Source organism: Nanorana parkeri, unplaced genomic scaffold, assembly GCF_000935625.1.
Source record: "Nanorana parkeri isolate BGI_ZX_2015 unplaced genomic scaffold, ASM93562v1 scaffold27, whole genome shotgun sequence".
NCBI classification, from domain to species: Eukaryota; Metazoa; Chordata; class Amphibia; order Anura; family Dicroglossidae; genus Nanorana; species Nanorana parkeri.
In genome coordinates this window covers 3,134,493-3,159,411 of record NW_017306295.1, presented here as the reverse complement: position 1 = coordinate 3,159,411, position 24,919 = coordinate 3,134,493, and the positions used below count along the sequence as shown (strand labels likewise).

Genomic DNA, 24,919 nt, shown 5'->3' with positions numbered 1-24,919 from the left:
GCTTGGCATTCACTTCCTGCCGACCTAAAGAAAAGGTGACAGAAAACCCATTATTTCTGATCCTCAAGTAAGATGCACAGGAAGCAATGTTAATTTTGCAGCAAACTGTACATAATAAAATCCAGTTTTTAAGATAGGAGACAGGGTGATCTCTGACTCTTTCTTTTGGTCAGCAGCAAGTGAATGTTGGACTGCTGCATCACTTCAAAGAAAAAAAATAAACATTTTGCAACCGGAACCAGCTTAGATTATATTACAGTACAATTGATATTTCGTTCAATAAGGATTGTCAATTATAACCATATTTAAATATAAATGTGCAGAGAAGTTAAATGAGAATTCAATACGCTGCCAAATACACTCTAAACCTTAAAACAAAGAGGGAGACCATAGTCACAGCAACTCAGATGATGGGAGATTAGCATTTCATTTTGTTCATTTATAGAATTGTAAAGTTTAGTGCAGTTGTATTCAATTTTTTTTTTCAACTTGAGCCTCACATTCTGTGCCCCAAGCTTCAGCTATTAAAACACACACCTAGATTTTAAAAAAAATTGCAATATTTACAGCAAAAAAAGTGTTATAGCCAGGAAAAGCAAGGCTTTCGCCAATATTTCCTTAAGATTTTTTTTATCCTATAAAAAAAAACAAGCAAGTAACTAAATGAAAAAATACACTTTTTTTTTTTAGCATGGCCAATGTTTTGTTATTGCAGATAAAAGTGCAACTGTTATCCTACAATTTTTCACATTTATGTGAACTGATGCTTACCTCTATGCATAGCACTATTTCTTACAAATAACAAAAGGTGTACTTTAACTATGCATTTTTTAATGCAATTCTAAAAAAAACAAACCAAAGAAACCAAAAATAAGTTCACAAAAATGTTAGGGCAGTGGAGGGAGTATAATTATGAGTGATTAGGGTTAAATAAGGGTTCCTAAGGTGTTAGATAAAAATACCTTTTATTTAAAAAAAAAAAAACGTTTTTTTAATTTGTGGGTTTTTTGGAACTGACATCATGTGGAGTTCAAAGGACACTCTTTTCATCTGCATGTAATAGAATTAATAACAATATCATGTGCAGACTTACTTCACGCAGGAGCTGGTAGGTGTGCTCCTAAAACCCAGAGCATGGTCAGGCAGTCACACTGATGGCAGGTCCCAACAATTTCACCAGACACAACAGGCTGCTTTGGAGAAATCCTTGCGCATACAAGGTAAAAAATCGCCTCAATGAGACAAAAAAACATTTTAGCACAGTAGGGAAGGGTTAGAACCTCTTTCAAGTTTTTATTGCTCTTTGTCTTTTTGTCTAGCTGACACCTGTTCCACAAATTTCTTGTCCTGAGGTTACACGCACAGAAAATGAAAAGGAATCTCCCCACTGGGTTTTAAAGAAATCTATGAAAATCTGAATCATGTCAGATGATTCAGATTACCTGAATCAATGTCTGCAATCTGACAGAAATGCTGACCCCTCTCTATTAAAAAAGAAAAAAGTTTTTCTGAAAGTGGGGTATTAAAGTGTATGTCCGGACAAAACCCTTCTTTCTTGTCAGGTTTTTACTGCTATCTGGACTCTGTTAGTGAGATTTACCCTCACTTCTTGTTCCGGTAAAATATTCCCAGACAGGAAGTGAGGGTGACTCCCAACAGCAACACATACAGGAAAAATGTGCCGGGTACTGGGTCAGGCTAGATTTACAGTATTAGTATTAAATGAAGAAGCGCCAGAGGTTATCATGTATAGTCTCTTGGACAGAGTTCAAGTATTGGCATCTATGCAGGAAGCATCCCCAATGCAGTCAGGGAGACTGAAGACACTATAAGACAAAACAAAAAGAGGGGCGTCCTGACGAAGGGGCGTGCCCCGGAAACGCAGTGTTGACACGGCTGTATACCGATCTGCACACTGAACACAGCTGATAGACTGTCATTGCTACCATTTCGGTTCGGTCCTCACATCGTTTTTAATGCTTGTGATTTCACTACCTCTGTGAGTATCCATTCATTTACTTATCTCCATTTTAATTGAAAAATAAAAATTGATTCACACTAGGAAAAGGCGCCCCTCTTTTTGTTTTGTCTTATAGATTTACAGTATATTTGTCTGTGTCCTTGTTGCAGTTGTTTCCTCACTTCCTGTCTGGTGAACACATTCTTTCTAATGGAGCAACAGACAGCAGTAAAAACCCAGCAGAAGTTCTAATTCTTCCCCATTCAATCCAAAACTAGAAAAAAAGTGTTTGACTTGCCATACACTTTAAATGGTATATATGGTCAAAAACTAAAAATAAATATGTATTTCTATATTGAATTTCCATAAGTTCTATCCCACTCCTAATAATCATATTCACCTAGAAGTCTGTAAACTTACTTATTGAAGATGCCCATAGGATGTACTTCCTCAATACAGTGACACAATTTAACTCAGCCCTGTAAATATACACTTCCTTGTGTCACCACTCTAACTAAGCCTCCCATCTGAACTACAACTCAATGCCTGATCTTCCCACAATGTAACATCATCATTGCTTGCTGGAAACAATGCATGATGGGATATGTAGTCTTGAGAAATAGAAATTGCATCACATCAAGCAGCAGGAAAAGAGGCACAAAGCACACTGGGAATCCAGGGTGTTTTTAAAAGTGATGGACAGATGAAAGGCAGCATACTACATCAAATTGATTTTTTTTCAAGCAAGCTTTAACCACTTCCAGGCTGCAATACATATATATACGGCGGCCCGCAGAAGTGGGAGCCATGTTCTTGGTGTCAGTTTAAACAGCCGGTGATGTCTGTTAATGTACAAGCGATCCGACGTATATACAGCCGCCAGATTGTTTGTACGGTGCAGCGCTGTGTCCTCCATCCCCCCCTGCCGGGGCCGGTCTTAGAGCCAGAAGAAGAAGCTGGGGAGGCAGATCTCTACTTCCCCAGCTTCTTTGGGGTCCCTAGGTGACAGTAGGGGTCTGAAAAACCTCTGATGTCTCCATAAAGAGGACCTGTCACACCCTATCTGCTACACATAGGGGCTTTGTTATCCCCCTATGTGATAGCAATAACGTTAGTATAACAAAAATAAAGTGTTTAAAAAATAAGAACATTTTTAAAATGCAAAAAAAACATTTTTTAAAGTCCCCGCCCCCCAGGTGCATGCACATACATATACAAACACGCGTCAGTGCGCCTACATGCAAAAACGTCAGAGTGACAGCAATAATTCTAGCACCATCAATCAGTGTTAGCACTAAACTGAGTAGCAGTAAAAGCTTTTAAATTGTCCCCTACGGGACATTTTTAATATTTAAGTTTTTTACAGCTTTACAGGCGAACACAATTTTAAGGCTTGACATGTTTGGTATCTATTTACCTGACATGACCCTGTCTTTTATATTTTACCAAAACATTGTGTATTATATTCTGTTTCTGTGCACTAAGTTTCATTTAGTGTGATTTATCCTAAAAATACTGGTTTGATAAACATTTGCACAAATACCGTGCAACATAAAAATGTGCAACTACCATTTATTTATTCTACAGGGCCTCTGCTTTCAGAAAATGTATTTGTTTAGGGGGTTGGAAGCTGTTTTCTAGCCAAAAATTCAGATTTTATCATGTGTGTGCAAATAGTAAGAAATTGTTCCGTAAAGCATGTGGTTAACTTCATTATCAAAAACAACTATAGTATGTATTTCTATCACAATGCTGATGTTATAACAGGATAGCATATGCTGGGACTTTAGAAATCCATTAATTACATACAAGGATAATTGCAGCCTTTCTGTACTTCAAACTACTCTATATTCACCGTGTAATACAGGCAGGGTCACCAATAGGAGATTACGGGCAGCCCTCCCATACTGGGTCTAGGCCCTATTGAGTTGGCAGTGGGGCCTGGGCCCAGCACGGAATGCCTGTGGGTGACCATGGCCCAATCATTTCTAATGGCAGCCCCGAGATTTTCTCTTCTGGGTGCCAAGGGTTTCTCCACATTTTTGAGCCCCTGTGGGAGTGTCTCTCAGGCAAGCTGTATTTGGGGGGACATGGTTTCTAATGGTGGCCATTAATACAGGAACCCTATAACAGTCAATCATACACCAAATCATTTTAAACCAATTAATTTCCTAGTATGCTGATGATGGCTGGTAGAAATTGGAGGATTCTGTGGAATTAAAGCCTGGTTCACATCAGAACGTCCCAAGAACGCACGCGTTTGCATGCACCATTGCGCACGCTTGCAGTGCTATTAGAAATCACGTTTCCAGCTACGTTTCTGCATGTGCAAACGTGCAGAAACGCAGCAAAAAAACCCACAGGTGGCTCATCACACAAAAAGGTGCAGGAGCTTCTTTGCCGCGTTTGCCATGCGGATAGGACCATATTGGAATCAATGGCACGCGCAATCACGCACAAATGCGCTCAGATGTGAACCAGGCCTACATGCACACAGAGGAAACAAACATTTTTGACAATGCTAGTGTGAGCTGAGTCTAAAACAATGCCGCAAGACCCACAGAACGAAGAGCCCTAGACAAAAATAAAAGCTAATTTTAAAATATCAGAGAAACCGTCTTTTTCAGTTTTTGCTTTGTCAAACTGATCAGATGGCTGGAGAGAAGATACGTAATTGTTATGGAGGTTTGAAAAAGGATAAAAAGTGAGTAATACCATGCCTGTCTGCACTGTAATTGAAAGAGCAAACAGCCTCATGTATTTTAGCTCAGGAACAGATGCCTGTCTGCAATGAAATCTTCATACACCTGTATTTATTCTGTTCCACTTGTCTCCGGCTGCCAGTCTCTGCCAAGGGGCCAATCAGAGCTTGTCAAACCGATGGCAAGAAAAAGAAGAAAGCTCATCTTCCAAAAGAGGAAATTGACATCAAATGCTGATACTTGATCATGAAATGAAATTCAGATGCACACAGTTCAACACGTGCTAAACAATTACAGAATTTAGCAAAGGCAGCCCACGTTAAAATTCCATATACGAAAGTAAAGTAGTTGAAGTAAACCTAAGCAATTTAAATTGTGTACATGATGACAAATGACATAAGCAGTGGTAAGGTACCTTCAGTAAAAACCCATCTCAGATTTTGATAGGTCCACATATATACTGTAGATAGCTGAATTTATGTGCAAATTTAAACTTTAATGGTAAATGAGGCCCCACCTCCCCAGCCTCACTATTGATTGTTGAAGTCACGCATCAGATTAAAAGACCGACAGAGTGGTTCAGACTGTGGGAGGAGCAAATCTTGACTTGTAAAATATTTTCATATAATTTTGTCTATACCTTTGGATCGACTGAACATTTTAACATGCAGTTTTCACTAAAGGAAATGTTTGCTTTTAGAATATTTTATCATATATACAAATTGAAGTTTGTAAAATATTTACTTTAAAACATTTACGATAGAACATTTAACAGTTGAAATATGAATCATGACAGTAGTCAGGATGAGGTTACTGCACAGTTTTAATTTTCTCATGTGCTTAATTTCAGAATAACTGCAAACTGCCCCATGTACCTATTAGGCCTCAGGAAGAGCAATGGATCCAACCATGGCTCTGGTTTTAAAGTGGACCTTAACCCCCTTTGACTAAAAATCACATCAGCATACAGCTCTGGATGCTGAAATGAAATCATCTTACATTCATTAGCTAAACTACCATATTTTCATTTCATTTACAATTATGTAATTGTGCTCAAGCATTGCATTCTGGGAAGGTTACATCAGCAGAGCATTGCTAGGAAATCTCATCTGTAATCTTATGAGATCTCAGGGAAAGACATTTTCCTCCCCTGAGATGATGTGCATGGTCACATGTCCTAGTCACATGTGCCAGAGTTCCAGGAAGTAAAGGGAGATATATTATTCTGCCCTTAGTAAAAATGGGCACTGACAGAAGAATGGAGAAGAACATACAAAATAAGGTATGCAAAGAATGAAAAGTCTGCAATTATCTAGAAGTATGTGCTTGTAGATTGTCATTACTAAACATTTCTAAAGGTGTCTTTGTTGTTATTTTGAAGATATGGGTAAAGTTCCTCTTTAATATTGTGTCTCCCTAAACCTTACTTTACTATGGCCTATGTTCACAGGCAGAACAACACTAAAAGTCATTTTTAATTATAAACTTATAAGGTAGATAAATCTATAAAACAGCTACAAAAAAATGTAATATTTTGTGTCAAAACGTGAAGAATTGATTTGCAACCACAATGTTACATATAAATAAGATCTACTATAAAAAGGGCCATTAATAATTTTCACAAACCAAGAAACAATGTGAGCTGTTTACATACAGTATATTAGAGATAATATAATGGAAGCTGGATTATGACATTACTTAGCTTCAGCATTTAAAGATTAACAGAATTATTCAGTAGGGTGAAGAGTTTGGAGAAGGCAGGAGAAGTGACCAATCTATGACAAAATAGCTGAACTGGAAAGTGAGCTGAATTGGAGAATTGTTCCAAATCAGCTATTGTGTTCTAGATTGTTCACTTCCCCTGCCTTCTCCAAACTCTTCACCCTTTTGTGAATGGCCCTGTAAGTTAGTTACGGACGGAGTGAAATAGGTGTCAAAGCAGGGACGGACTGGGCTGGGGGGCAGTCTATAGCTGTTGGTAGTCATTATTGCTGGGCTTTATAGTCCGTTATAGCCAATGCCATTCTGCATTGTTGTGTAAGGTATTTCTGAGTTAGTGGCAGAACTACCAGGGTGGCAGCAGTCATGCACGTGCACAGCCCTGACAAAGCATCCCTCCACTACCAGTGTGCTTTACATTTCCTAAACCGATAAATACATTCACACTACTGTTACATGGATGGCAAAAGTGGCAGACGGGCGGGGAGATGGCGGGGGAAGAGGCAGAGTGGGGCTAAAAGTTACCAGTCAGCCACTGTGTCAAAGTGACTATGGGTAAGTAGAGGGCTAGATAAGTTCAGAAAGGCATGATCATCTATAAACAGGAAGAGTATTTAGTCATGGACCTTACACATTTGGAACCAGTATCCCTCTTTAGTAAGCCAAAGACGATGGACGTATAAACAAAACATAGATATGATGACAGCGGGAAATAACAGTATTAAAGACGTTCTGTGGCAAATTGTATAACAAACATCCAGAGAAATTGTCGTTATAATTGCAATGAAGTGGGATTTGACTTATTTTTTGCTGCTTTATAAAATCAAGCTTCACACTGAAAACGTAATTTATGACACCATTACATTAAAACTGCAAACATTCATATTTTTATCAGTATGGAGGTGTTTTTAATTGTAAGGTAAGTGTGCATGAGCTATTACTAATTTTCACATGCATACACACAAAATATTTATACGGGAATGATGACTCAATACTGTACAATATTGAGAAATAGAAAAAAAAAACCTTTAACACATAATGCTGTGCTTATTGCTTAATTCTGCTAATTGTGAAGGAAAAGCAGTTTGGCATAAATCAGCCCTAAGTTCTATGCAGGGTTTCTTTATAAAGACTCAGAAGATCCATGTACACTTGCTGCACATTTTAAGGCCCGTTGATAAGCCACACATTCTCTTGAAACAGACAGTGTGCTTTCAATAAGATGAATATGCTGTGTGCAAATAGCTAACTTGGCAAATATTGTTAGAAATATAATGTAAAGTAAGGACATGTTTATATAGGGAATGTGTCAGCAAATATGCTGTGTTGCTGATTTACTGAAGGTCCTGGATTTTTACAGAGGCTTTTGTTTGATTTGGGGGGTTTTTGTGTGTATATTTTGTATTTACTTTTCTTTATTTAACAAGGAATGAATAACACCATCCATCATCAAACACAACCAGGCTAGCAGGTCAGTAACTCCTGGCAAGCGTACAGGAGAAATGCAGACTTAAACCATTCACAAAAAGACAAAACACCATTAATCTGCAGATAGTATTTGCTTTTACTGGTTATGCTGCTTTGCATCTTGTAGCAGAGGAAATTATCAAGATTTGAAAATCCACTTGATATAAATATATATACTAAATAAACACAAATTATTTTGAGCAACTTTAGTCTCCATGTTTCCAGATGACAGACAGCATAGAGATGTAAGCTTTCCTGGTTTCCGCTGGACCCCATGCTTCCCTATAAGGGATGCTAGCAAGGAAGGCTGAAGATCAGACCCAGGAAGGTTGGGCACACAAGCCTTGAAAAATTTTGAAACATTAAATGTATTTTATTCTTGTTTTTATAGCACTTATTGGTACACACTAGTAAATTAATACTGGGCCTAAAAGACATTTAAAGTTTACTATGGAGGCATTGACAAACTATTTCCCCTCCAAGGAGACCAGATAATTAGTACAGGGACTGGTGCAAATGTACTGGCTGCTTCCACAAAAATCCCAACTTCCTCTGGGGAGGGGTGGGCAGCATTAACAACTCAAGAATAGATTTAGTGAATGCCAGTAAATGTTCATGTGATTCTTCCCCCCAGCAAATGTGCTTTATAAATGCAATGAATAGGTTGGTTAGCATCATGCATAAGTAAACCTTGCTGGAGGTCTCATTTTAATATTACAATGCTCAGTGTAGCGTAATTTTCAAACTGTAGCCATTTATTATGTCTTATCAAGACCAACAATCGATTCCCCTTTTTTTCAGTTATGTATTTTTTTTACATTAGACTTACAGTAGTATTCCAACAAGCTACATTTCTGCGGCTGCAGTTTTATCAAGATGGATACTCCTTATGATGTTATAGCACCTTATTTCAGTTATCAAGTCAACCTCATTCATTAACACCTTCTTCGTTGTGGCTGTTCCATATGTTCTTTATTTCTGAGCAATATATTGTGATGAAGGTATTATTGTTTATGTCACACCTGCAAGATCTACTAAATACACCAAAACAAGAAGGAAAAACAAGGGCAGCAAGCAAATGACCCAAATAAATCCAAGATGATTTGTTGATTCCAGACTATATTGACTGAACAAAAGTAATTACCAGAGTCAGTGGAGAACATAATTGACCCACACATTTGAGCCCGGATTCAATGTCCAAGGAAACAGTGGCTTTAAAAAAGTCACAGTATTAAGAAAGGGATGAGGGAAGGAGCAAGTGACCCAGATCAGATTGTGCAGCAGAGATGATGTGATGGATATTGGCTGATGGCTTTTTGTAATTAAATCCTCAGGACACAAACAGGAAGCAACAGAATAAGCAATCCGTAGGTTTTCGACAACAGAAAGTAATGAATGTAGGACCTTTCAACTTTAAGTCATTTCTTTTCCGGTAAACCAATACACACTGAATCACTAACTATATTACCACATAAAAAAACACGATTTTGTTTGTACTCACCATAAAATCCTTTTCTCTGTGTTTATTGAGGAAGCATAGATCTTTAGATCTTGACCATTGGATTATAGAACCACCTTCAGGAATAGGACATCCTAGGGGCAGCCCCTGCTGGTGGCCAAACCCCCATCTGCCAATGGCAGTTTAATTAGTCACATAGCAGTACATAAAGAAACAAGGTCTTGAAGACTAAAATGAAGAGTAGGAAAAAGGAAGAATTCCTTACAAAAAGTAACGAGGAAAAGATGCGTAGCAGGGAACTTAGGTCCTTACTCGTGGACACTAAGCAGAAAACCAAGCTGTGTTTAGATGACGTAGGGGTTGGGTCACCAGCAGGGGCCATCCCTAGGCTGTGTTTTTGTTTTTGTACCCAGTGTCCTACTCCTGCAGGTGGGGCTAATAATTTACTTGTCCCTCATGGCAATCTACTTGTCATGGTACAAAAAATAAATTTTACCACCAAAACCGAATTTAACCATGCTTTTCATTGGTCAGTGTGGTTACCTGATAGTATAACCATTCTGGCGGAGAGAAAGAACTGTTCACCGAAAGGTAAGTATCATATAGGGGCGGGAGCCCATATTTAAGCAGGTAATTCAATTTTCCCAAATTACGTGGGAAAGTTAATATACCCTTTAATGCACATTGTGCGGGTCAGAGAGCACTGCTGCCTGGCTACCACAGTATGGTACGCAGTGGAATGGGAGCAGCACTCAGCACACACACACAATGCCCTATGCATGTGTTTATTCACATGCAGGTGGTGCGGGCAGCAGGGTTGGATTCTTTTTTTTTATTTATTATTTATTTTATTTATTTGTTTTGAATGTTTTCTTACATTTTATTTATTTTATTATTTTTTATCACTTTTTTATTTTTATTTTATTATTTTTTATCACTTTTTTTCACTAAACTTTATTGCTATCACACAGAGGCTTAAGGAGGTCGGGCAACCTCCTGGCGAACCTGCACCCGATTTATCCTTTACTATATATGGTCCAAAATGGAGGCCTTGGTGGGGCAGTGTGGCTTCCACATATTCTGCAGAAGACGTGCAACTAAGACTTCTGTTTTTAACCTTAGTAGTTAGACAGTGGGGTTTTTTTTAGGATGGCTACTGAGTGTACTGGGAAACTTTTTACTGTGTACTTTATGGAACAATACAGAAGATCGAACTCAGCATTGTGCTCAATGTACCGTATAGCCCCACATGTGACAGCCGCGAATACAGCTCCTGTGTCATTGATCACAGAGCAGATGACACAGGAGCGGATGTTCTACGGTCTGCCCCTGTTCTCCATCCAAAAGGAAGCTTGTGTACTTTCTTCAAGGGATGGCCGTTTTGCTACAAAATGCTCATATGTGAACATGGCCGTAGAAACGAATGGGATTTTTTTTGAGGCTTTTTTTTTTTAGCGGTTTTTTTTTGGAGCAGAAATGAATGAGGGCTTACACAGTCTCTGCAGACTCTGTTCAGAAACATCCTTCAGAAATACAATGTAACATTATTGTTACATTATATGAATTGTTTAATTGAAATCAAACAGGTGACCTTTGCATTTGAGGGATACTGAGGTGATTTCTTGTTGGAACTACATTTGTTTTCTGCTCCTTAGCCCAAGCCCGATGGTTGTGCATTGATTGTATGTTTCTCCATTTTAGCACAACTCCGTAATTTAATTGTTGGGATTGGAGACTTCCCCTTTGTCCAGGGGTGTCTCCCCTTTGCTGATTGGCACCCCTGTATGCTGCATAATTATCATACTGAAATACTCAACTTGATGTCTTTATCCTGTGCTTTTATTTTGTTGTTTGTATATGAGTGTACATAACTAAAGATTATATATTCTAACGTTGGGGAATGTAGCACAAATGGCGAGCCTTTTTAAACATAAACAGAACAGTCTTTTATTGCTTCCAGAGCAGAAACATAACTTCATCAACCATAAAAACACGGTCCGCTTGTATTCCAGCAAACAGAACACATAGTGGTCTATTCACTAAGCTGCCATAGGCAGCCGAGTGAATGACCGACCTAAAGCGAAGTGAGACGAACGCTGTTCAGCTATTCACTTCAGGCTGGTACGGCTGATTTCAGCTGTATATCGGCTGAAATCAGCCGTACATCGGGTGCTCGGCATGTTCGGCCGACCCGAAGTGCAGAAGGAGTTAGACTCAGCCGATCCAACATCTGGATCAGCTAAGCCGAACCTCCGGCAGGCTACTCGCTGCTGTTCGGTCTATTCTTATAGATGCGGAACAGCAGTGAGTGACTGTTCTGCTCACTCCCTCTGTGTGACCAAGCAGAACAGAAAAATTGTTAAAAAAGTAGAAAAATAAAAATAGAAAACGATTGTGCGGAGCTAGCAATGACAGGTTGCTCCGCCCAATAGTTTTCTATTGGCCGGCGGTTCTGCTGCCGTCAAAAAAAAGAAAAAAACATTTGGCCGTAGGAATGCATTGCTAGATTCCTATTGGCTATTTCAATTTGCAATAGCCAATAGCCAACTAGCTATTGTACCGCCCTCTGCTGCTGTCAATCACTAGTGGGGACCTGATGGAGAACTGCAGCAGAGGGCGGGTATAATAGCTAGTTTGCTATTGGCTATTGCAAATTGAAATAGCCAATAGGAATCTAGCAATGCATTTCTATGGTGAAAACTTTTTTTTTTCTATTCTGACACGGCTCCGTGTCAGAATAAAAAAAAGAAAAACCAGTGTTTCTCTCCTGTGCGGCCAGGAGCGGGAGACTCCCGGAGCGCCTGGGAGAGTTAGGCTGTTTGGAGATCAGTGTCCCTGGTTAGCTGGTAACCAGGGACGCTGATCTCTCTGCAAGTGGCCGGAGCCAGCCGTAAGATCATGGCTGGCTCCGCCCAGCTGTCGGAATCAGGCTGTCGGCCGGCCAGCTTCGGCTTTCAGCGCGACTCAGCCGAGCCGAGGCATTTGCCTTCAGCTCGACTGAGCCACTCGGCCAAGTTCGGGAGCTGTACGGGCTATAGTGAATAGCCCGTACAGCAGCCCTTCGGTTCTACTGAACCGAAGGGGTCCTGGGGCCGAAGCTATCCGAAGGACAGGCCGAAGCTACGGCTAGATCCTTCGGCTGCTTCGTGAATAGACCCCATAGTCTCACCGACTCCAGGTTTTCACACGTACTCCATGTGTAAGCGGCTCTTTCAACCTCCTCGGCTGTCTTCCTGTTCCTCTAGCACAGTGCTTCTTAAAGTGTGGGTCGCGACCCCATGTGGGGCCCCGCAAGTTAACAGGGGGGTCGCGATCCGAGTCCCCGGGCCAGGACCGCCATCAGGGGGGTATGGCCGGTACTTGTGCGAGGAGGTCTGGGCTCCAAGCTAGATTGTTTTATTCGGCCAAAAAGGGGTCACGAGTGGAGAAAGTTTAAGAAGGCCTGATTTAGCACACACAGCCACCTGGCTCCCCCTCTGCCTTCTGGGAGAAGTCCTTTGACTCCTGAACATCCCTTTCATCTTCCCAGCTGGAGCCCAGAGCATTAGCCAGCACCCTTTCCATAACGTCTGTGTACAGGTATGCAATCATTAGTTGCTGGCCACTAATAAACAATGGACCCAGGAATGAAGATTTCATCCCTCCCAATTCTCTTAGAAATCTTCCAGTTCCAGGATCCCATGCCAAATCCAGAAATCCTGGGAAGAACTACAAAGTCAGTTCTTTCCCAGTACAGGAACTTGCCTCCTGGAACTGCTCAGCCCCTCTGACTGAGAGTCCTGGGTGACTACAACCCCCAATTCTACCGTGGGATTGCCACACAATACCACAATATAAAAAAGAGGTGACCTTTGATCTGCATATAATGTCAGTTAAACCAACCTTTAATTTGCGTAATTTGACAACTGTAGTCTTGTATTCAAGTTTGCAAATGTTCACTGTGCAGGGCTGTATGTGTAACATTTTGGGATTTTCTTTGATATAGTCAGAAATCTAGAGAGAGGGATTCTTTCCTCACTGCTGCTGTTCTATACATACATGATCCCTATTCAGCTTCTGGCTTTTTTTTCCCTTTAGAACTAACACTTTCTCTACGTACTGACTCAAGGCATTATTTTTTTGTCCTTTGAAAAACATCAGATAGTCTGTAGTGCAAGGGCCTATTTAAGTGGATATACATTGTTTCATTTCAGGTAGGCACTTAATATATTTATAAAGCAGTGAATGTAATATCCACCAAACATTCATAGACGTGTAATCTTTCACTTCGATATAAAACACTAACACCAAGAAAATTAACCTGTAGTGAATATTTGGTGAATGTCAGATTTTCTTCTTTAAAAAAATGTTCATCACACTATATAGTTATCTGTAAATGTAGGAGATTGTTATGTTAGATTGCAATTCATGTGGCAACCCTTAGATTTGATCAGCAAAATTTACCAATTTAGTGCAAAGGCTACTTACATGATCCATTCAATTTATGTCCAGTCACGTAGGCCCACATACCCCTTTTTGATCGTCTAACAAAGCAAATCTAGGGAAAATGTAACTAGTGTGAGTAGTTTGCACTGTTCTTTTTTTAACGTTTAATACATCATTTGTAACAACTATAATCTACTTGTTCTGGCAAATGTCTTTTATCTATTCTGCTATGTAGAAAGTAACGTTGACATGATGTTATGAACACATTTTTTTATGCTTCACTTAGTAATACTGAATACATTCTCCATCCATTGTCAGTTTTAAAGGATGATTTTAATGACAGTGCTGTACTTTATGCCTAGTCCCTGGGGGTGGGGTGATTTTTCTTCTAACACATATGATTTACAGCAGGCTTACATTTTTAGCAGTTGTGTCTTGTATTAAAGGGGAAGAGTCTTATCACATATTAAAAAACTCTAATATATAACTAATGTTCTCTAACAAATGGCTCCTCAATTCCACTCCAAGAACAACACATCCTGTAAAAGTAACTAAGCCCAGTGTAAGTAACTGTAGGGTTAAGTGTTAAATGTAGAGATGACAGAGGGGCAGTCCGGACACCAAATTGCATTGAAGGCCTTCTTGCCCACTTTTATTCTTCCACGGAACAAAACTGGCATCAGAGTCTACCCTCACAGGGTTTATTAAAACACAAAAGGGTAAAACCTTTAGCCTTCTGATTATTCACTGGGCCATTTAGTCAGTACCCAGTCTCAGCCTGTTCCTAACACAGACTGAAAATTACTCATCCTTGCCTCTCACTACTACACTTTATTATTCAATGGTGCCAAGGTGTGTCCAGCTAATAAGCCCCTGCCTACTAATAACTTTCATGTTGTAAGGAGCCAACCATTCTACCTGATAAAATGCAAGAATCTGGGTGACACTTCATCCCGGACCATGTCCTCGATGAGATGGGGCTGTCTGTCACAGTAACACAATGTTTCAGTTAATTTTAAAGTGACTCTGTCACTAAAATCAATACTTAAAAATAAGGGACACCTTTAAAAAAATCAGCAGTTAAAAAAACCAAACCAAAACAAATGATCTTTTGAAGCATTTCTGGGAGTGATAACTGGTGAACCCAGCACTACAATTTACATCTGCACAGACCAGTCACATTACGTCATCATGCCATGACTCTTTGCAGCCTGAGAGGAGTCTGATGCTAGAACAGCCAATAGGAAGTGTGCACATCATTCAAACAACAACATGGACACCAGGTGCGTGACTAGAAATCACAGGGCCCCATAGCAAAATTTTGTATGGGGCCCTGTGATTTTTAGTTACGCCCCCCTGATAATCCAAATAGCCCACCTCAGAGTGACCCTGTAGAGCCCGCCATAGACTCTCTATGGTGGGCTCTGCAGGGTCTCAGGTGGGCTGGTTAAACCCTCTTGCCTGTCAGCCCTGATCCACTGTCCGCCTACTCCACAATTGCTGACGGGCCCTGCCTCCTTTGTCACTTGTCCTTGCCTCCTCAATTGCCGGGCACTGCCTCCTCCATCACTAGGCTCAGCCTCCTCCTCCAGCTGCGGGCTGTCAGTGACTCAGCAGCGGCTGTAAGGAGAAATGCGGCCCTGTACACATCACTGACAGGTTGTCAGTGATCTGAACAGCGGCGCGCTCCTCTTCACATCCACCAGTGACAGCCAGCAGCCTGAGATGCCATTGTGACCCAGGTGGCCCGCACGGTGTCCTGGACGGTCCCACCTTTTCCCTGGGCCGCATAGCGGCTGCCTGGGTCGCTATAGCGATTGTTCCATCACTGATGGACACCCAAAGAAGGACTTGTCTCCTCTGCAGAAAAGAAAATGGAAGACCTGACACTTGTTGTGCCACATGACTTGAGTATTTGGGAGGGAAGAGTGGTGGGGGGAAGGGGTTAATCCCTGAAGTTTAGCTTTAATGCATACTGTCCCGCTGCTGATATTTGCTCTCTTGGAGATATTTTAAGGCACACCTGATCAGGGAATACATCTATCGAACGTTAGGAGTTATAGTGAATGTCTCAGCAACTCTAAGAATTCAAGCATCCTACCCAAGAGCACAATCAGAAGATGCCTCCCAGAATGTGTATTTGTACTTTCTTTTAAATGTTTTGTAGCACCCCTGTCACTTATGTTGTGTTGTTACTAAATTCAGTGTGTATATTTCTGGACTCTAGTCAGTCTGGATGTTGATTATTCTGAGTTCTGCAGGTTTTCCCTAAGTCTCGTGGATTGATTGATTCTACCTGTTGCTGGTTTGGGGCTTCATCATACAGTGTGGGAGGATCAATTACCAGATGATGAATATGTGTCTGACACTGACCAGCAGGCTTGCTTAGATGTATGGCTGGGGGAAGGTGATACAAATTTGGGAACACCTTTCCAGGACTCTTCCCCTGGGGCTTTTTCCTGAGAGAAGGCCTGTGTGTTGCAAGATACCTAGCCTAGGCCTCAGCCACATGGCAGGTGCTGTGAACTCAGAGGCCTAAGATGCCTATGAGAGGAAACCTGAAGGAAGCTCTGCTGAAGGAAGGATCTGCTTACTGAGGTGTGTTGCAGAGGAGCTGGTGAGAGCTGCGACCTGCACCCCTTAATAGATTCCTCGACTCGGGTACTATACAAAGAAGAAGAAGCCAGTTGTTGGACTACAAGTATTGTGACTGCTCTTTCAGAGTCATACACTGTTTCTGGCTGCTCTATGTTGCAAGAAACTGTTTTTGGTCGTTCTCATAGGACCTGTTGCTATTACTGTTGCTACTAGTGAAGATATTATACTCCATTTTTGTTCTTCGGGTATTCTTCAACCATAACCCTCTCTCCTAAGTTACTACTAAAATAATAAATATTAGATTAAAATATTAAATATTAAAAAGACCCTACGACTCAAGCCTATTCTATGCTAGAAGTGCAGGTATTGCTGGAGATGAGAAAAAGAGTTGGTAACTGGTAAGAGGTATGAGAACCCTAAATTAGCCAGCGGCTCCTTTGGGGGTGAGTGCTACAGTGTAAATGTCTGACAGGTTCATTGCTAACATCTTAACTGGTAACATAACTTCAACATAAATTCCAAAAAAATAGGGCTGGTAATGATTAAAATTTTCGTGTTCGATTAATCAAATTATTTTTAATCGATTAATCGATTAATTTTGATTAATTATAACGCACATACAGATCCAACTACATTGGCCTATACACATACAGCACAGCAATGAAGTCACAAAATGAACCAGGATCACACCAATCCAGCACGCCATCCATCTCACGTGCCCCACTCAATATGGCCGCCGCTTGAGTGGGGGCAACTCAGAATAACAACGTGCTGGACTAGTGTGATCCCAGCCCACTCCACGACCCCACCGCCGCGCTGTATGTGTATAGGCCAATGCCCTGACTGGCGCTCGTGCAGAAAGTTTAAAAAAAAATTGAAACGATCAAAAAGATTAACGATTAATCAAGAAATTAATCGTTAATTTGCACAGCCCTACAAAAAAACTATATTAACAATATACCAAATAATATTAACAGATAATTAATACATCAAAATGTATTATTATAAACAGAAAAAGAACCAGTATATATAATCTTCAAGTCCCCAACAATCAGGCACATGTCAATCCTATACTGCAATATGCCATGACTCTCAAAGGTGGGGAAGGGCACAGACACAACACAATTTCAATGATATTAAATTGAAGGAGTCAGGTAAGGAATATGCTGACACAATGGCATATTTTTGCACCTTTCCTGCTTTTGCCTCCATCAGATCACCAGTTATCGGGGTGGGGCAGCCCGGACATTGGGCAGAAAAGTCCTGCCTCTACAAAGATGGCTGCCTTCAAACAAAGACACAAATTTCCCAGCACACTCACCAGCCAACCTCCAAAAAAATACACTGTCTAACTACTAGAATTAAAAACAGAGGTTTTATTTGTACAACCTGGGTTGGGCTACCTCCTGGCAAGCCTACACCCAATTAATCCTTTGCTTATACTCTATATATGCTACAAGATGGAGGCTCTCATAGATTAAAGTAAGGACCACACTACACAGAGGGGCCTTGATGACGCAGTGCGGCTTCCACATGTTTTGCAAAAGTTGTACAACTAAAACCTCTGTGTTTAACCCTTAGTAGTTAGGCAGTGTATTTTTTTGCAGGCTTGCTGATGAGTGTGTTGGAAACTGTGTTTTTGTACTTTGTAAAGCCCTTACATGTGCACCTTGCTTTATAGCTAGTTTTGAATTGATGGGTGCGTTTGCCATTTGTTTCACTTGCCTTCAAACAAAGACTCATGCACTGGAAGTCAATCCTGATGAAAAGATCAGCTGCAGGGAGACCACAGGCAATACTGGTGACCAGCCATTTGCCCGCTGTCTGCCTTTTTTTGGGGGCACAGCTTTCACAGTTCAGGTTGTCTTTAAAGGTGCAAGCTTTAGGTTGTCATATTTGCTTTAGTGAGTCACTGACCAGGAACAAGTATACAGCGAGTAAAATCACAGCTCCCAACCCGAACACCTTTTATAGTTCGGTGACAACCTAATTAGAACATCAAGAATGATGGCGTTGGTCCCAGAGCTTGCACCTTTACAAACAAGTTGGCAGTCTTAACTTAATGTTCCTATTAGGTTTCTGTTCTGGCTGCTTATCTATATTAGCAGGACAGCCAGATATTTATTTTGAGTGCCTGTTTTAACTCAGCTTTTTTGCATATTAGAAGTTTTTCTTCAGCAATATAATCTTAGTCAAATGTATAGCTAAGTTGCAAATAGAGATCTCAACTGCGCTGTCTTTTGAATCCATGGAAGGTCTAACTCCAGTGTTCTAACTACAGCCGGGGAGAGTTATATCTGCATTTCAAACACATAATTAAAAAAGAAAAAACAAACAGACAAAAAGGAGTAATGTGACTTTTTAATGGGAGCTCCGTTTGCACTTATTTAACTGTTGTAGTTAATTAAAAAAATAATTTTTAGATATCACACTTAAGAAAGTAATTTCTTTGTCTACATATTATTAGGAACTAATTAATTTTTTTTTCTTTACAAGGTTGAATTAAGGGTTTAATAGTGTACACTCAGTGAGCAGAGTCATAAAAATTCTCTGAACTGACACCTTGCATTTCCCTTGCTATCCAGAAAACATAAAACACAGAGGCCCATGACTGCAGCCAATGACCCAGGCAGTGTTCGCTATGGCCCATTTAATGTCTGCTCCTTACTGAAGCATATAGGTTACAACCAAAGCTTCATTTTAACAGGGAAAAGATCACACTGAACAAAAGTATTTGTATCCTGAACCTCTAGGGACATAAGAGGTACATGCTGAACATGTTTCACTTGCATCCACTAATTAAAAGAGCATTTTGTCTTGGGTATATCGAGGTTGCCCTGACTTTGTATCTCATTACAAAGGGAAACTGGATGCCTGCTAGTGTTTTAGCGACCTTTTTTTTTTTTTGCTAAAAAGCTGGATTTTGCTCTATGCTCTGCTTATTGCTTTTTATTTTGTGCAATAGCTGAAAACAAGCCTTTGTGTTATATAAGACTAATTTGAGAAATACCAAGCAACTAATGAAACATACAGCATACTCAAAGCAGATATAAAAGCTCACTAGGGAAATCAGGTATTTATTTATCAAAAATGCTTAATTGTACTTTTATATACAGCTAGTCTGAGCCTGTCTTTATATAGATTTCTTACAATTTCATATTTAAAAGGACAAAGACAAGTAGGGAGGGGGGCACTACTAATAGATAATTAGGGTCCAATTTATTGCATAGGGCTGCCACACCAACACTGGTAGCTTGCTAACAGAAAGAGATTAGGGTAAGGAGTAGGGATGCACTAATACCGATACTATTATCGATATCAGTGCTGATGCCGAGTATTTGAGCGAGTACTCGTACTCGCCCAAATGCTCTGATTCCTAGCCCGATACTTGAGCTTCCGGTATCAGGAAGCCGGGCAGTGAGTCATTACATGCTGCCCGGCATCCTGATTGGCCGGGAAGCCGTATCCATGCTTCCTCGTCACTTGTGACGAGGGAGCATGGAGCCAGCTTCCCGGCCAATCAGGAAGCCGTGCAGTGTGTCATTACATGCCCCCCCTGGCTTTCTGGCCAATCACCTGGTGACGAGGGAGCATGGAGCCTGCTTACTGACCAAGCAGGAAGCCGGGCTATGCATTGTCCGGCTTCTTCATTGGCCAACTTCTCGGCCTATCAGGAAGCCGGGCAACTCGTCATTACACGGCGCCTGGCTTCCTGGTTGGCCAGAAAGCTTGCTCCATGCTTTCTCGTCACCTGGTGACGTGGGAGCATGGAGACAGCTTCCCTGCTAATCGGAAAGCCGGGTGGCGAGTCTTTACATGCCGCCCGGCTTCCCAGCTAATCAGGAAGCCAGGTGGCGAGTCATTACACGCCGCCTGGCTTCCTTAATGGGACTTCCGCTATCGGTACTCGGCATCCCTAGTAAGGAGGACATCAGCAGGCTGGGGTAGAGGTCAGTGAGCCAGTTGTATTTCTTACAGTGACACTAAACTCAGGAGTTAAATCTTAAAAATGTATTCATATGCCATAACTATTAACAATACTTTACCTTATTTGTGTATCACTCAGCTGTAGATCCTCAAATCATCTCTGAATTGGTGCCGACACTGTCCTTCTTTCTGGAGAGTGGCTACTTTTGTTCCTCATGATTCCTGTGTGTGTTGTAAAGTAGCCACCGCTCCAAGCTCCCTCCTGTGATAGACCACAATCTCATGTTTACTTTACTAATTTGTATTGAGATTGTAGTCCATCACAGGAGTGAGCTTGGATGGTGGCTACTTTACAACACACACAGGAACCATGAGGAATAAAAGTAGCCACCCTCCAGAAGGAATTAGATTTTCTTATTAGTTAAGGTACTTGAATGCATTTTTAAGATTTGACTCCTGAGTTTAGTGTCACTTTAACTTCTTTTACTTTTAAGGTGGAGAAAGTGAGGTCACTGGCTATGTTGTATGACAGGTTAAAACTCACAGGACTGACTGAACAGAATTACAAATCTGTTGGCAGATAATACACTTCACATATTTTTACATCAACTGCAGCTTTAAATTCAAGGCAGAGACAAAGTTTCCATGACAGTTACAAAATAATATCAGAGCCAACTTAAACTAAAGCCAATAGGGACAGCATGTTTGTAACAGCATATTTTGCAGTGGCAATTTGTAGATAAAGATATAGTTGCCCAATAAACATGTTTGAACTGTCTCCCATTGTGTGTACCCCCTGCTAAGCCCATTTAATGTATTCCCCCACCTCTACTGATTACCTCCCCCCCTTCTTGGCTGAGCACACCCCATTACTTTGTAACCTGAACCAGATGACTTGACCTTACAAAGCTCTGAAATACATTTGGCACACCATGCCAACAGGAAAGCCCTGCTTAAAAACCATCTGAACCAGTTCAGCAGGTCCTGTGCCAACCATGATCATAGCTCCCCATGAATCGCCTGTTCATGATCAGGTGACATAACAGAATAAAATAAATAAAGTCCACAGAAAAAAAGTTGTGCTACATACTGGACTTGTTATCTGAATTTGATGAACTCATACAGTACATGCCAACAGCAACTAGCTAAGTTATCTAAAACTTCCTTTATTTGAATATGATGAAAAGTAAAAAGAAGTGTCCAGAATTGTTCACTAAATGGTGCTTTCACATGGAGACCATCCAAATGCTGGATTTTCAATCACATGTAAACAGCATTTTTGTTTTTGTTTTAAACTATTACAAGAAATAACACTTACCTGCTAAACATCACAGTGAGGTCATAGATTCTGTCTGAAGACTGTACTGCTTTAATACAGACTAGTTACTATTACTATTACTACTCAATACAGACTAGTCTAGAACCTGCCTAATGCTGTGATTGAGCAACAAGGGAGTTGAAGCACACTGGTGCAGTCATCCTGTGCTCCCACCTCAGTGTAGATATGCTCACATTCAACTAACAGCAGTATGAATTATCAATAGAGCCCTGCCTTGCTCCTGAAGCTGCCCTCCTTCCTCACCCAATTTGTATAGGGAGAACAGGAGTCTGATATCAAGAAATGATAAATGTACAAACTAGATGGATATGTGGTTTATGTGGAATATATTTGCCTGAAATTCAGCTTAATAAATAAAGAAGCTATTGTATACATACAAACACATGTAATACTTGGGTCTGGCCTGGGTTGAAACTATTGGCTGGCACTCCTCTGTTTATAACAGCCCTTAGGTGACAACCTCCCTGTAATTGCCTCAGACATTTGTCACAGTCAGCTGGTACTCAGACAAAGAACAATTTTGCCTGAAATAGTCTTTGACCCTGACATGGATGGGAGGCTTGGGTGGATGCTTAGGATTATCCACTTTCTCACCTTATTTTACTAGGGATAGACATATTCAATATGAGTTCCTGCATCAAATATATTATACTCCAGCCAAACTATCTATTAGATAATTATCTATTGGGGTGTGTCTCCCACTTGTTGGAGCTGCCTGGCATCTCCTGTGGATTTTAGGCACATTTTTCGGGACTGCCCTGTGATTGGTGGTTTCCTGGTGGAGGGTACCCAGTTTATTTCCCAAATAACTGCTCTGGTGGTCAGGCCTGAGATTTGTGTGTGTCTCCTGGGTCCGGTGAAGCAGATTTCCTCTAACAGTGCTTCTTAAACTTCATTGGGGATCCTATTGTTTTATGCCAGAAAGCTCTATTCTTTAATTGGAAGAAAAGTGAACCTCTAACGCTGACCAGCTGGTAGGGAATAGTGAACTCTTTACTCCATCTTTATAAGGCGGCTCATATCTGCAGGGCATGTCCTGACAAATGCTATAAAGTGTGGGGTTGTTGGCTATATTCTCTACAATCTAATGTAAATTGCTGTTTGTGTAAGAAAGTTGCCTCTTGTTTAACTATGGTTAAATAGCCAATTACAAAAAGCTAAAATAAGAAAACAAGCTTTTGATGCAACATTCGCCTTCAATACAGAGGTTCCCTGCAGTACTTTTTGCCACTAGATGCCCTCAGTCTGATAGTCCGCATCATTCAACCGGGGAGGTTGGTATGGACCATCTCCAGCCTGTGACTGGACAGTGAAAAGCGATGCAGAACAGTGATGAGCTCATATCTCTGTCACTCTGGTCTCTCTTCCTATCAGCATGCTTTTTTAAAATCAGCAATAAACCTGGTAGAGGATCTGAGCTTTTCTTTCTTATGTCAAAGTTTCCCCCTGACAACTAGTGGGTTAATGATAAATAAGCAGCAGGAGAGGTGAAGGAAGCCTAGATCCACAGAATGGATGAAGTAAACACAGGGAGGTCTTTACACTACTGGTCCTCAGGTCTACAGCTTCTTCTCAAGCAAGCTGAACAGTGAGCAGTGCTTTAGTGACAAATGTCACAAGAATAGCAGTCAGAGGAAGCAGTGCCTTAGAAGATCTCACGCTGATCTCACATAACATTGTATTGTTATTGTACTTCCAAATGAAAGTGTACTGTTATTTTTAGGAGGAATTAAAGACAAAAGCTAAATCTTTAGGATACTGTTTAGGCAAAATGAGCTTTTCTATATACTGTATTCTACATAGGATCGCTGTGTCAACTAGGCAACTAGCACCTTCAGAAGTAAAGGTCAGCAATGGCAGCCCCTGGATTTATTTATAGTAAAACAAAATAAGGGACAGATTAGTAGGAATGATAGGCGGAGGGAGTTGATTCCAAAAGTTACAGTGATTTATCCCCCCATTAACACAGACAACATTGCAGATTGCGTCTATGCATGTTTGTCCTGCATCATGCAGCCCATTCATTTCCCACAAAAGACATGTCTTGCTTAGCGCGTTTTGGGTGCTATTAATAATGAATGGCCCCCCAAGCGTGATTTGTATATTTCATGCTTTTACTCTTAGGTCTTATAAGCGATCTGCCTTATGTGATGTCCACAGAAATCATTTATTATGATTTTGTTCCAAAAACAGCATATGCTATATGTATGAATGGCATTTTTTTTTGGTTAAAGTGCAAGTGAAGCCAAAACTTTTTTTTAGTTTAACTGGAGAGGGATTAGAGCACCTGTCAGGTTTTTATAGCTGTATGTGAGTGAGAATCACCCCATCTGTCCTGGTGGCTGTTATTACCAAATGCTGGGTTTCATCAGGACAGAAATACTCTAGATCGAATGTCTTCCAGTTGTGATCTTAGTTCTGGTGACCATAATTTTCCTTACTTTGGAGGATATTCTCTCACTTCCTGTTGTGACTATGCAACAGGATGTAAAGGGAAAGCTCCCCAAACACAGATGGCACACAAATGACATAGGTTATAACCTCGCTTACTAAAACCAAATCAAATTTGCTTCAGTACTACTTAAAAAAAAGTGATTTAGTGAAAACATCAGGCAGTCTTAGGTTCAGTTTCTACAAGATGCATAAACTTTATTGAGTCATAGCTGATACAGAGAGTGTGGATTTATTGGTATATAGTACACTCAATACACTCATTGGTCCAGCACTGTCATTCGCTACTTCCCCGCTTCCAGATATCCCTGACTTTCTTCGGGAAATCTGGTCACGTGGTAACTGAGCGGCGCTCATCAGCAGTATTTCCTATGTTCAGTCTTATCTAACATAGTTAATCTAACCACACCCCATGCCAACCTGCCTTCACACCGAAATTGTACTTGTTCCTTCCGTGGCTTAATAAAGTTATTCAAACAACCGGGTTGCGTTGCATGATGGTCCTAGTAGTTCAAGATGAATCGCTGCAGCGCCACAGAATAGCATGTCAAACTACAACTCCCGAAAACAAGTACGAGTATCCGCCGTGTTCTGCAAGAGCTGATTGGCTACGAGATTTCCCCACAGCTGCGCAGTTGGTGCATGTCAGTGTTTTGGTGTGAAGGAAGGAAGAGAGAGAACAGAGATGTCTGGGTACAGGGCCCAAATCAGCAAAAGCAAAGATCCTTCGGGGTTACTTATCTCGGTGATCAGGTGAGTGGTGACAAGGGTTGGATGATATGCAGTCCTTATAACATGCCTTGTGGAAGACACAGGCATGAGTGTGAATGGGGGCTGTGAAGCTGTGTCAGGGATTTACAAACTAGTATCCT

The 24,919-nt window shown here is 40.8% G+C and overlaps 1 protein-coding gene across 1 annotated transcript in view; it reads left to right on the top strand.

The window, feature by feature from the left end:
- Positions 1–24,687: 24,687 nt before the first annotated feature.
- The window catches only part of EXOC4 (exocyst complex component 4), a 345,298-nt gene continuing 345,066 nt past the window's right edge, over positions 24,688–24,919 (top strand). Inside the window, exon 1 of the mRNA XM_018566438.1 lies at positions 24,688–24,800. Within this exon, the coding sequence (XP_018421940.1) occupies positions 24,733–24,800 (68 nt within the window). The 5' untranslated portion in view covers positions 24,688–24,732. The remainder of the gene's footprint in view (positions 24,801–24,919) is intronic.